Source organism: Parus major, chromosome 20 (genome assembly GCF_001522545.3).
Source record: "Parus major isolate Abel chromosome 20, Parus_major1.1, whole genome shotgun sequence".
Lineage (NCBI taxonomy): Eukaryota > Metazoa > Chordata > Aves > Passeriformes > Paridae > Parus > Parus major.
Window position 1 is genome coordinate 13872268 of NC_031788.1, and position 12534 is coordinate 13884801.

General features: G+C 51.3%; 1 protein-coding gene and 1 long non-coding RNA gene across 2 annotated transcripts in view; one reads left to right on the forward strand and one right to left on the reverse strand.

Moving 5' to 3' along the window:
* The window catches only part of LOC109022923, a 7884-nt gene extending 888 nt beyond the window's left edge, over positions 1–6996 (forward strand). The window contains exons 2-3 of the long non-coding RNA XR_004499969.1: positions 2367–2442; positions 6324–6996. This is a non-coding gene — a long non-coding RNA (uncharacterized LOC109022923). The remainder of the gene's footprint in view (positions 1–2366; positions 2443–6323) is intronic.
* A 3059-nt stretch (positions 6997–10055) lies between these two features.
* Positions 10056–12371, reverse strand: CEBPB (CCAAT enhancer binding protein beta). The gene has a single exon (XM_015647518.3). It carries the CDS (start codon positions 12104–12106, stop codon positions 11132–11134), a length of 975 nt encoding a protein of 324 aa, XP_015503004.1. The 5' UTR covers positions 12107–12371; the 3' UTR covers positions 10056–11131.
* Between the last annotated feature and the right edge of the window lie 163 nt (positions 12372–12534).

A 12534-nucleotide genomic window follows, 5' to 3' on the forward strand; every position in this document is an offset into this window, starting at 1 on the left:
AAGGAAAAGGAAGCAGCAACTGCTGGAGCCTTTCTGGTTTTGCTCACATGGTGTGGATCTGCTCAGGTGGTGCTGGAGCCCAGGGACCTCGTGGCAGTGGCCTTTGTGCTGCTGCAGGGACTGTCACCCTGGTTGTATGCTCCTGTCACCTGGGACTTTGGCACTGCTGTCCCTGTGCTCTCCCCAGATGCCATTCCCAAGCTGGGTCTCTGATTTCTGTATGCTCCAGCCTCAGAGCAGGATGTTTCTCCTCAAACACCCCAAGCAGAGAGTGGGCACTGCAACTTGGAACCAGCTTCTCTGAGAAAATATATTAGTTCAATTTTATTTTCCTCCCAGAGGACAAACCCTCCCAGCTGTGTGTTTGAAGAAGCCAGAAGGGGTGGGTTTCAATGTGTGCAAAGCTACACAGAACCCACGGAATCAGGAGAGAGGAGTTTGTCCCAGGAATGCCAGTCCTGCTCCCACTGAAGCTGTGGTGTCTGTGGGGACAGCCTGGGAGCGTTGTCCTCTCGTTCCAGGAGGGGCACTGCCCATCCCCTGCTGCTCTCCAGCCAGGTGCTGCCCACTGAAAATGTGCCCAAGCTGTTTTTTGCAGCACTGCTGGAAAGCCTGGCTCAGTCCTGAGGAGCCAATGGCAATTTGCTGACGTGTTCTCAAACAAACCCTGCAGTCCTCTGTGCCCCCCTTGCTATGAAAGCAGCCGGGGATTTACGCTGGGGGATAAATAGGTGGTTCCAAAGTGAGAAGGAAAGAGCCAAAGCTGGAAGCTAACCACAAAACGTGGGTGTAAACGATTACCAAAGGCTTCCAGTAACTCTGCTATCATCAGAGACTGGCTTTATGGGTATGGCCTCAAGAAGTTTCCCTCCACTTAATTAAAGAGGCAGATAAGTATCTAGGTGGAGTGTGCAGATAGGTTCTGAATGAGTTATCCACTAAGGCTGGTTCGCTGCACCTATTGTTAAAGCCAGAATATAATATCAGATTAATGCATTATATTTGCCTATTATAGCACTATGTCATCATTATATGACATGTTATAATTAAAGCTCTGCATTAGAAACAAAACTATTTGGCTTGGGATAAGTTGCCTTTATGACTTCTGTGGTTATGATTTCCTCCTTTTCTTAACCCCTTAAAAATGCATAATATAGCTATTTGTAGCTGTATAAAGAAAGTTTCTAGTTTCAGATTCTAATCTCAGGTAATTCAATGTAAATAAAGTCAAAATCTGGCACATAGTCTTTTCCTGTGTCAGAATATTTGCTAGTAGAGGGAAATCCGTGTTGTCAGGGCTGACAGAATCCCAGAGATGGGCAGATTAAAGAAGGGGGTGCCTGACTCTCCTTCCTGCCCGTGGTCCCTCAGCTGTCCCCGGCAGCCCCTGGCTTTGGACATTCCCCAGGACTTTTCAGGGAGCCTCTTGGCAAACTCTCTCTTCCTTTTCCTTCCCGGAACTTCACGAGATGGAATTGGTTCTTAGAGCAGTTGCTGGGCGCAGCTGGCGGAACCCAGCGCTCCCAGATGAGCAGGGCTGTGGGATCGCTGCCTCGCTGAGATCCGCCTGCGACTGCAGCTTGGCTAACCAACCATGCTAATGAATTGAATTAGCCATTTGCATATGCACGCTTTTCAATTTCAGTAGCTGGTGATTCACCAGGTGCGTGCCAGGCTCAGCCTGAGTGGGGCAGAGGGTGCCAGCAGTGCCCCTGTCCCCCACACCCAGGGCACAGAACAAGGCAGTTCCCAAAAGGAGCCAGGCTGGGGCTGCTCTGGCAAAGCTGGCAGGGCACTGAATCCTCCTGCTGCTCTTCGGGGGCAGCAGCTACTACCCAATATTTTGCAATGCTGTTATATAAACCTAATTGATGTCCTTTATGCCCCTGGCCGGAGTGAGCGCCTGTTTGGCTGGGAGATGAGTCCCTCAGTGACGAGGACACCCTGCCAGCAGCGGGGGTGACACCCCCTGGGCCGGTCCATCCCTCTGTGACAGGATATTCTGCTGCTGCAGTGCTGCTAATGCAGTCCTTTTCTCCCTGATCCGTGATGACCTTTCCCCTGGACTTGCAGAGAGCTCGATTTGGCCTTGGAAATTGGCTTGTGCACCAGGAACTGTTTTGTCATTTCTGTTTCTCTTGGAAATGTGCATTCTCCTCCCTGGCAGTTTCTGCCATGCGGGCAGGCCCCGAGTGTGAGTACCAGATGTGTCAGATCATCAGGCTGGGGCACACACAGGCTCTGATGGAGCTGCTGGAAACACGATTTTAGCATTTCATCTAAATTAATAGAATTCCTACGGAGAGAAGTAGACAAGTAAAAGTAATAATATGCAAAAATTTGATTTTAACTTTTGCCTTGAACAGATATTTACCTGGATTTTGCCGCTGGTCCCATGGCCACAGCTGAAGGGAAATTCCCTCTCTGGTGTCACCCAGCCAGGTAAGGCACTGAGCTCCATCAGGGCTGTGCAGGGTGACCCAGGGGGATGTGCTGGTGTCCAGCAGAGTCCTGCCCAGAGCTGCTTCATTTTCTGCTCACAGCATCCTAAACACTACAAAACACCGCTCATTTCTCTGAACATTTCCATCAGCCTATTAAAGGTGCTTTTAGAGCCCCCTTCAGTGCTTCCCCACCCTGCCTGCCAGGCTGTGAGCAGGTTCATTGTCACTGTCCCCGTGTCACTGAGCTGTGCCAGCCCCCAGCAGCAGCAGGAGTTACACTGGGGCTCCACAGGACAGGGCTGAGGGCTCAGCACAACTCAGAGGACACAGAGCTCAGCTCCAAGGCGGAAAAGGGAAGATGCTGTCCAGTTCTGAGGGTGAACTTTGATATTATGGGGCAGAATAAAAATATGGCCCCTGCAGAGGATTTCCTAATGAGGGACAGGCTGCCCAGTGGGGGAAAAAAATTACTTTCTAATAGCATCTGCCTATTCTACATATATAATGAGTCAAACTCTGTGTGGTCAAATTACAGTCTGGGAAGGGTTTGGAGTGGAGTTGTGCTTCTGGCCTTTGCAGTAACCCTGAGAGACAGAGCAGAGTGGAAAAATAGAACAGTGTCTGCAGAAACCAGCAAGTGACAAACCCAGGAGGTCCATTTGCCTCTTCATTGCAGAAATCTGTGGATCAGAAGATCAGGAGGGCACTGAGAGCACAGCTACTGCCCTGATTAGCAGTTTCAGTCTTGTAAGAGCATCTCGTTTTGCTCTCTCAAGCAGGTGGCTCTTTGTTGGCAGCTGGAGCCTAGGAAAGGGTGAGCCCTGCAATGTGGGGGAGTCACTGCAATGAGGCTGCTGGGGGGGCTGCAGCCCCCTGCCCAGCGCTGCCTGTCTGCACCCCCAGAGTGCCTGCTGTCCCTGCTGTCCCTGCTGTCCCCTGCTATCCCTGCTGTCCCTGCTGTCCCTTCTGTCCCCTCCTGTCCCCTGCTGTCCCTCCTGTCCCCTGCTGTCCCTGCTGTCCCTGCTGTCCCTTCTGTCCCCTGCTATCCCTGCTGTCCCTGCTATCCCTGCTATCCCTGCTGTCCCTGCTGTCCCTGCTGTCCCTGCTGTCCCCTGCTATCCCTGCTGTCCCTTCTGCCCCTGCTATCCCTGCTGTCCCCTCCTGTCCCTTCTGCCCCTGCTGTCCCTGCTGTCCCTGCTGCCCCTGCTGTCCCTGCCTGTCCCTGCTATCCCTGCTGTCCCTGCTGTCCCTTCTGCCCCTTCTGCCCCTGCTGTCCCTGCTCTGTGTTGAAGCCTCCTTAAAAAAAAAAAAAGAAAAAAAAAAAAAGAGAAACATTTTTGCTTTACCTGTCATAGTAAACTGGCTCTCATGCCAGTAAAGCATTCCTAATTGGCAGGATTTAGAGACTGATCATTTCAATTTATGCCCAGAACAGGTAGGGCAGCAATGAAAGCCTCTCCCACCCAACCCCACCCCTTCTCACCAGTGTGCCTCAACCCTGCCCTGGAGGGACCACCTGGAGGGCTGAGCAGGGAGTTCCCTCCTCTGCACAATAAAAAGGCCCCATCCTGCAGTAAATAGCAGGCTGAGCTTATGGCTCGTTAATAGTCAGTGTCCCTCTGGTCATAAAGCTCCTGCCGGGCTCGTGCAGGGGAGCACCTGCTACCGAGTCCTCAGCCCTTTCCTAAAACTGCCTTAAAACTTGGCAGAAAACACCAGAGTGAAATTTTCACTCCACGTTGCCCCGAGGTCAGTGGGGGAAATCGTCCACTGGCTGCTGGAAGCGGTTCCCATCACTGCCACAGCTTGCAACAGCCTTCCCAGAACCCTGGGCTGTGGGTATCGCTTCCTTCTTCCCTTCCCCACGTGCAGATTCGCCTCCTTGTCCTTTCTGCTCATCCCTTCTCACTCTGCCCCTCGCTCCAGGGCTGTGTCCCTGGGCTCAGGGTTCAGGACAGGAGGGTTGAGGGGCTCGTTCCCACTTCTTGTGAGTCCCTCACAATCACAACCGTATTTGTTATTGGCAGAGGGAGAACTACCCAGGAGTTATTACATTTCCCCATAAAGTGGGAGCATTTATTCCTCTAAGTAAAATGCTTTGCAAAAATGAAAACTAAACCCAAGCGTGGCACAAACTGGGAGCCATTAGCAAACCAGGCTTCTGCAATTGCACAGCTAAAATCCAAATAACATTTTCCAGTAGCCATTAGTCTCAGTCAGATTGCCCAATGCAGGCATCGCTGCTTTTCTCAGCATCTGCTTTATCAGTTGTGTTCCAGCCCGGAGAAGTCCGGGCTCTTGGCAGCAGCAGTGCTGATGTGCAGTGGTTATTGCTCAAGAGCCTTTGATCGGCAGCCAGCCCCTATCACACCGTGCTCCGAGCCCTGGCTGCCACAGCTGGCCAGCAGCGGGGCTGGATGGGCTCCCGAGGAGCAGCAGGGTTCCTCTGAGAGATGTCCCTGTTATCTCCCGTTATTAGCAGGGTTCCTCTGAGAGATGTCCCTGTTATCTCCCATTATTAGCAGGGTTCCTCTGCAGAGATGTCCCCAGTTATTAGCAGGGTTCCTCTGCAGAGATGTCCCCAGTTATTAGCAGGGTTTCTCTGCAGAGATGTCCCTGTTATCTCCCGTTATTAGCAGGGTTTCTCTGCAGAGATGTCCCCTGTTATCCAGCTTTGCCCCGGGCTGCCCGTGCCAGGACAGCCCCCAGCAGTGAGACCCCAGACGTGCCAGCCCCGACAGGCTCTGCTGGGCTCTGAACATCGCAGCCAGAGCTGGACCCCGGGGCTGCTGGAACACGGGCTCTATCCCACTCCTCACGCCTTTCGGCCTTTCGGTGCCTGAGGTTTTCCCCTGGGAAATGCAGAAATGCCGAAGCCGTGGTCAGCTCCTTTGGCACAGCCGGGGGCAGCCGAGTCAGCTCTCCCCAGTTTGAGAACACACGAGATGAAGTGATCAGAATTTGCCGGGGCATGTGCTGCAAAACTGAGCAAGGCACAGAAACTTTCCCAGAGACACCGTGATCTCAGATCCATGTATATACAGATCCATGTAAATACATCCCATGTAAATACAGATTTATGCATTTATCATTACTCATGCCAGTAATAATAGTTCCACTGAAATCACTACAGCTACACGTATAAAATGAAGCACATGTGTAAGATCAGGATCTAAATATGGAACAGGCAAATCCACCTGCAGCTATGGCAACTGCACCTGGAGCTGCAGATGCACATTCCTGCATGAGCCTCTGTTATGTTCGGGGGCTAACTGATAATATAAAGATGTTATAGCAAAAGTCAGGACCAGAAACTCTTTGGTTCCAAAGCTCCGTATTTATCCCTTGCATCTTAATTTCTGTCAGTGTTCTTCACTCATTAACTCTGCAGCTCTGTAATTTGCTTTAAGAGGGGCTGAGGACGCTGGAGCTGCACTCAGACATTGAGGCATCTCTCCTACTCCTACTCCTTCAGATTTGGGGACTCAGCCCAGCAATCAGCACTGTTCTTAACTTCAAGCACAGCAATGTTTTGTGCCACCCTGCGTGGTCATCAATAACTCGGCAGCAGGAGCGCAGCCCTGTGCAGAGGTTGGGCTTCCTCACTGAGCTGGCACCGAGGCTGCCCTGTGTGCTTAACTGAACTGCTCCTGCCTGGAGCCTGCATTCCTCTGAGCAACCAAACTCCGTGATAATTACTCCTGGTTTTGTATCTGTCCTCATCTCCTTGTGCCACGTTCTTCCCCAAATATTCTGCTCCTTGTACACTGCAGGGTTGGACACGCTGCTGTACCTCAATAAGTGACATTCTTGGTTTGTCTTCTGGCCTTTTGTATTGCAAAAAGCAACAGAGACAGGAGCTGTATTTTACTGTTCCAGGACACCTGGGCTCAGAATCCCTGTCAGAAACGTCCACCCCCAGTTGTGTGAGGATGGCAGAGGCTGGAGAAACGAGCAAAACTCATTTTCTGCCGGAGCCGCCGGAGCCACCGCGCCCCTTGCGCTTCGCAAAGCGGCTCCAGGCACTTTCTCTGCTTCTTGTGATTCCCTTCCTGAATTGCTGCAGCCAAGTAATTGTTTCATCATGTTGCTCTGAAATATTTTCCCATCGTGTCACCATGGCGTTCATTTTTCAAACCAAAGTTCCTCTGCTCGCTTTTAGCAGCCGCATCCCAAAGCAGCGGCGCCAGGTGTGGAGGGAGCGCGGCTGCCGGGGCTCGGGGCTCGGGGCGCATTTTGGGATTCCCGTCACTGTCACTGCTGGGCACCGCTCACCACGGCCAGAATGAGCTGCTGTTGCAACGCCCTGGCAAAGGCAGCTTTTTGTTTTATAGCAAACAAACAAGTCTGGGTCCGTGTGGGGCTGGGACCGGAGCCTCCCGCGGCCGCCTGGCCAAAGCCCCGCTCGCTGCAGCGGTGTCTGAGCTCCAGCCCATCCCTGCCAGGGCTGAGCCAGAGCTTCTCCAGCCTCCCCTCCCACGGGATTTATTCTGCAAAGTGTGTGAAATTAGGAGACACAACTAAATCCTCTGATTAAATACCCTGAACTCTGGGAAGGTGCTTTGATAGCTATGGAATGTGTGATACAGGAATCCCAAAAGCAAGGCCAACAGGATAGAGCAAGGTGAAAATCAGACTGTGAACTACTACTACTACTACTACTACTACTACTACTACTACTACTACTACTACTACTACTATTATTATTATTATTATTATTATTATTATTATTATTATTATTATCATCATCATCATTATTATTATTTCCATAGTAAATATATTTTGGGGGGGAAATTTCTAATAAATGAGGGTTAAATTTGGCACCATTTTTTGAAATTGTGGCACCCAGCTGGAAGGTTTGGAATTTAATATGTCCCTGTTGTAAATGGAAACAAATTATCTTCAGCAAGTGTTAACCCACTTGCACTCATTTTGAATTCCACCCTATAGTTTCCCCCAGCCAGGCAGATCTATCCAGCAGCATGTCTGGGAGGGGAGAAAAGCTTTTTATTCAAAATAAAACATTTGAGCCCCTGAGCAGGTGGGCAAATGATCACAAAAGGCAAGTTGGTTTCCAGTGGAGTTTCCAGTTTCCAGTAGATCAAATGCAGCATGTTTAGGGAACGAAGGCCCTGCCAGTCCTGGGGGCTGCAGTGCCCGAGCAGGATGATTGATTTGTATTTGACAGAGGAGCAGGATGATTTTTATTGGACAGAGGAGCAACAATTAGTACAGAAAGGTGCCTGAATTTTCCTGCATCTTCCAAGAGTCACCAGTGGAAGGCAGTGGGAAGAGAGGCAAAGCAGCACCACAGTGTCAGAACTGCGCTGGGTTTCGCATGCTTTGGACAGATAACAGAGTGAGAATTGAAGAACTGCTTTCAAAACTAGAATTGTATTTTTAAATATATTTTTTAGCTGCTGCATGTGATTCCTTTTGCAGAACTAAGCACTACTGAATTCAAACACTTTATAAACCAGTGCTTTGGAAAGGGGATGGCAGTGCCAAGGATTTAGAGACTGACTTCTACAGAGGAAAAACCTCTGCTATTTTAGTAGCAATAAGAAAGACCTGTAGAATTAACCAATGTAATACATCATTTGAAAAGAAAGATAAAAAGCACAAATGAAATGCTGCTTATAAATTTCTATAAAGCTGAGAACAGCCCTCCAGTGCCTGGAGTTCTCTGCATGGTTTGCCTACCACGAGCTGTCCTGAGTGGCTTCAGGAGGAGAAGCTCGGGAAGCCCTGTTCAAGGCCAACTGAGCAAATCCTGCTCTCAGCGAGCAGAATCTTCCTTGCCATGAGAAACTAAATCAACATTTGGACAGGGATTTTCCAATCCCCCCACTGCAATTAGAAAAGGTATTTGGAATATTTTGTCTAATTGAGTGCTTGCAATTTTCCCAGATTCATTTACAAGCTATTTTTTTCCAGACTATTATTCTCTAGGAAATGTTTTAATTACCCAGGCTTTTTCATATGCTGTTTTAGAGGGCAGAGTATTTCATGACCTCCATGCATTTAATGGCACTACAAAGCTCCTACAGTGTAAGTTATGAGGGTAATACAAGATTAAGAATGAAGGATTGGGGAATTCTCTTTCCAAGTCTTTCACAGATTCCTTCTGAGACTACTGTAAAATTGGTGCATTTATGGCCTTAATTTTCTTGTCCATACGAAAAATCACTGCTGGACAATGTTTCTCCTGAACTAGAAATCCGTCATCCTAATTAGGAGATACCTTGGAATACAGCAGCAATTTAAACATCATTCTTTAAATTGCAGCAACGCTGCCCTGGCTCTCCTGCACTGGGGCAGGCAGGGTTTAAAGATGGGGATTAGCTCCTTCATGCCTGCTAGAGCTCAATCTCCAAAACTGGACTATTATTTAAACAGATATAAATACCTTCAGTGCATCTTATCTTTCAATCTACCCTGCCTTCCAGCCCCCACAGACTGAACTCTTGTTGGAAACTTGGTTATTTAGAAAGATAGAAATGTGTCTGAGTCCATCTCCAGTCCCCTGGCAGCTCCACCTTGGGCAGCGCTGGGCTCCCACTGGGAACGCTGCTTGTGAGTTTGGGTGACATTGTGTGGCCTCCAGCACAAGAAGAAAATGGGATCTAACGATGTGGAGAAGTTTCGTAATGATACAAATGGTAGAATAAACAGCCAGGGGAGGCTGGAGTAATCAGCGTCACGAGGGACAGCCAAGACAAGATCTAACGTCTATCCTGCCTGCAAGAACTTGAGTCATGCTGGTGCAGGAGCGAGCTCACCCAAGAAATCTATTTTAGGGGCTCGTAAAAAACAACTGAAGTGCACTGTAGAAATGAAAAAGCGAATGGGGGAAATGTGAACAGGGCTAAGCCTGCCCTGCCCGCTGCTGCACAGCTCTGGGGTGAGCAGGGGACTGCGAATGCCAGGGAGGGCTCCAGCTGATGGACCTGCAGGAGGCTCTGATCTTAACAGTCAAAAAAAGCAGAGCAGTTCTTTCAGCAGAAAACATGTTTTGCTTAAAGAGACACTAGAAATAAACAACAAATTCTGGATTTGTCCTGCAGCCCACAGCTGTTTGTGTGGAATGTATAAGAACAAATTCAAGGCCACTGTCTTTGTACTGAAGCCCCCTTTTGTCCTCAGCTGTCAGAGCACGGCCAGCAAAGGAGTTTCTTTCCCCAGGCACTGGGAATATGGATCTAAAAACTTCACACTTAAATTTGGCCTAACAGAAAAATGGAAAATGCTGACTAAGAGCTGATCTTTTGCCCAACTCCCTCCACGGAACCAGCCCGAGACTGTTCTCCCCTTACAGAGCTTACAGCAGGGAATAACAGAGCTGGGAGCTGCAGGCAGGCTGGCCTGTCCCAGCCTTGCATGTCCCCAAAACAAAGTCCTGGCATGCTACAAACCTCCTCCTCCTCCTCTGCCACCCCCCACTCATCTGTCTCTCGCCCCCAGCAAACACCTCTCATCACAGGATCTCCCTGCAGTTTTAGGAAAAGTCTCAGGAGCAAAGGGAAGGGGGTGGTTCAGGAGCCTCTCACCTGGTTGGGTCTCATGGGAGCTTCCTGAGCAATGCCCAAAATTACCGAAATCCAACAGAAATGCTACTTTCTCATGTTTATTCCTGTAAACTACAAACATAAGAAATGCTGAATCACAGAGAATAGAAACTCTGTAAAGAAAAAACCAAAACAAAACAAAAACCAAACACAAACAAAACCTCATTTCAGGCTTCCTCCCTTACTTTTTCTTCCTCCCTCCCACTTCAGACTCGGCGTTATTTGCCAAGGATTGGTCATGGTTTGGATAGCACATCTTGCTCTACACGTTCAAAACAGCATGAAGTGCAGAAAAAAACCCAACACAAACACCTCCTCCCCAAACAACACCCAAGCAGCAGCTAAAGCAGGTGATTAGAGGAAATAATATGAGGCAACAAGAACTGGCTCAGGTTTCCAGCTCTGCTCTTTGCCGAGTTTCTCTTGAGGGTTTTGGGGTTTGGTTTTGGTTATTGAGTTGTTGGGTTTTTTTTTTCCTTTCTCTCAAATAAAGCCAAAAGACCAACAAAAATCCCTATCCCTGATCACAGCGTTGAGCCAGAATCAGCTGGAATTTCAACCCTGTGTTTAATCTAACTTTAAACATGCCTTCAAAATAAAACAAGCTACTGGTTTTTAACCTAGTCATAAAGTTTATTAAAATTGTTCATTAATGCTTCAAATGTAGCAAGAATGCATAGATCCCAAAATATACATATGTATTTTCTTATAGAAATAGATTATTCTTTATAATAAAAAAACTGTAGGAACATCTTTAACAGATTACTCAATCCATGACTGACAGTTACACGAGATTGCATCATGTACACAGCATTCCCAGCCATGCTTAAAGGATTGCATCACTTTGCCCTTGCTCTCCTCTCGCTCTTTTAAATAACCCAGCGCCCAGCAGAGCCCGCCCGGGCCGGGGCCGGGGTCTGTCCGCGCCCGGCCCCGCTCCGACCCCGCGCGGCGGCGGAGCCTTCCGCCAACATGTCGATAAAGACCGAAAAAAAAAAATAAATCCAACAACAACAACAACACAAATTGAAACCAAACCCGCCCGCCCGGCTCTCGCCCCCCTCGGCCCGGCCCCAGGAGCGCGGAGCGGCTCCGCTCGCCCCGCAGCCCGGCCGGGGGTCAGCAGCGCGGCGAGGAGGCGAGCAGGGGCTCGGGCAGCTGTTTGAACAAGTTCCTGAGGGTGCTCAGCTCCCGGGAGAGCTGCTCCACCTTCTTCTGCAGCCGCTCGTTCTCGGCCGTCAGTTCCAAGACTTTATGCTGCGTCTCCAGGTTGCGCATTTTGGCTTTGTCGCGGCTCTTGCGCACCGCGATGTTGTTCCTCTCCCGGCGGAGCTTGTACTCGTCGCTGTGCTTGTCCACGCACTTCTTGGGCTTGTTCTTGCCCGCCGGGGCGGCCGAGTAGCCCCCGCCGGCGGCGGCGGACTTGGAGGATTCGGAGGGGTTGGGGGTGCCGGGGGGGCTGGAGGAGGATGATGTGGAGAGGTTCCCGCTGCTGCCGCTCGGCACCGACTGGTAACCCAGGTAGGAGCGCACGGTGCTGCCGTAGGGAGAGGACATGCCCCCCGGTCCCGGCCCCGCGCCCCCTTCTTCCTTACGGGGCCCTTTGCAAGAGTCCAGGGTCTCGAAGACCGGCTCCACTTTGGTTTCCACGATCTGGGGCGGGAAGCAGCCCGGCAGCCCCCCCGGTTTGTGGCTCTGGCTGGCGCAGGGGTGGCTGTGCCGGGCGAGGCTGATGTAGGTGTAGTCGGGCTTCTTGCTGCCGCCGCTGCCTTTATAGTCCTCGGCGAAGAGATCGGAAAGGAAATCTTGGCCGGCGCCGCTGCTGCACGGAGGCTCAAAGTTGCCCCCTGCTGCTGCCGCGGGAGGCGGCGGCTGCGACGCCAAAGGCTCCAGGTACGGGCTGAAGTCGATGGCTCGCTCGTGGTCCCCGACGGTGAGCTCGGTCATGGAGCGGCCCCCGGCCGCCCGCGGGTGCAGCTTGTTGAGAGCAGCCAGACAGTCCGCCTCGTAATAGAAATTAGCCACTTCCATGGATTTAAAGGCGGGCGGCTGGATGGGGAGGCATGATGCGTCCCAGGCCACCAGGCGTTGCATGAAAGCAAAGGGGGATGCGGGGAGGAGGAAAGGACGCAGGGGGGCCCCCCCGGCAGAGGGTCAAGCTGCCGCCGTCAGGGTGGGGGGCTCCAGACCCTGCCGCAGTCTCTGGCCTGGGCACGGCCCCGCGGCGCTGCCCAGCCGGGCTGGATCAGTCCCTGCGGCGCGGCGGGGCTTCACCGCTCCGGCAGCTGCGGCGGGGGCTGGCGCGTCTCCTCCGGACCATCTGGTTCTGGGTCCCGTGTCCTAAAGTCTCTGACTTAGGAAAGTTCCTTTCCTCAGTTATTTATAGGGGCGGTGGATCCCATAGCAACAGGCGCGTCACCGCCTGGCCGCCTGCCACTCCGCACGCTCGGCAGCGCCGGTCCCGGCCCCGGAGGAGGCTCCCGGGGCGGCTGCGCCGGTGCCGTGCGGGGCCCGCCGGGCCG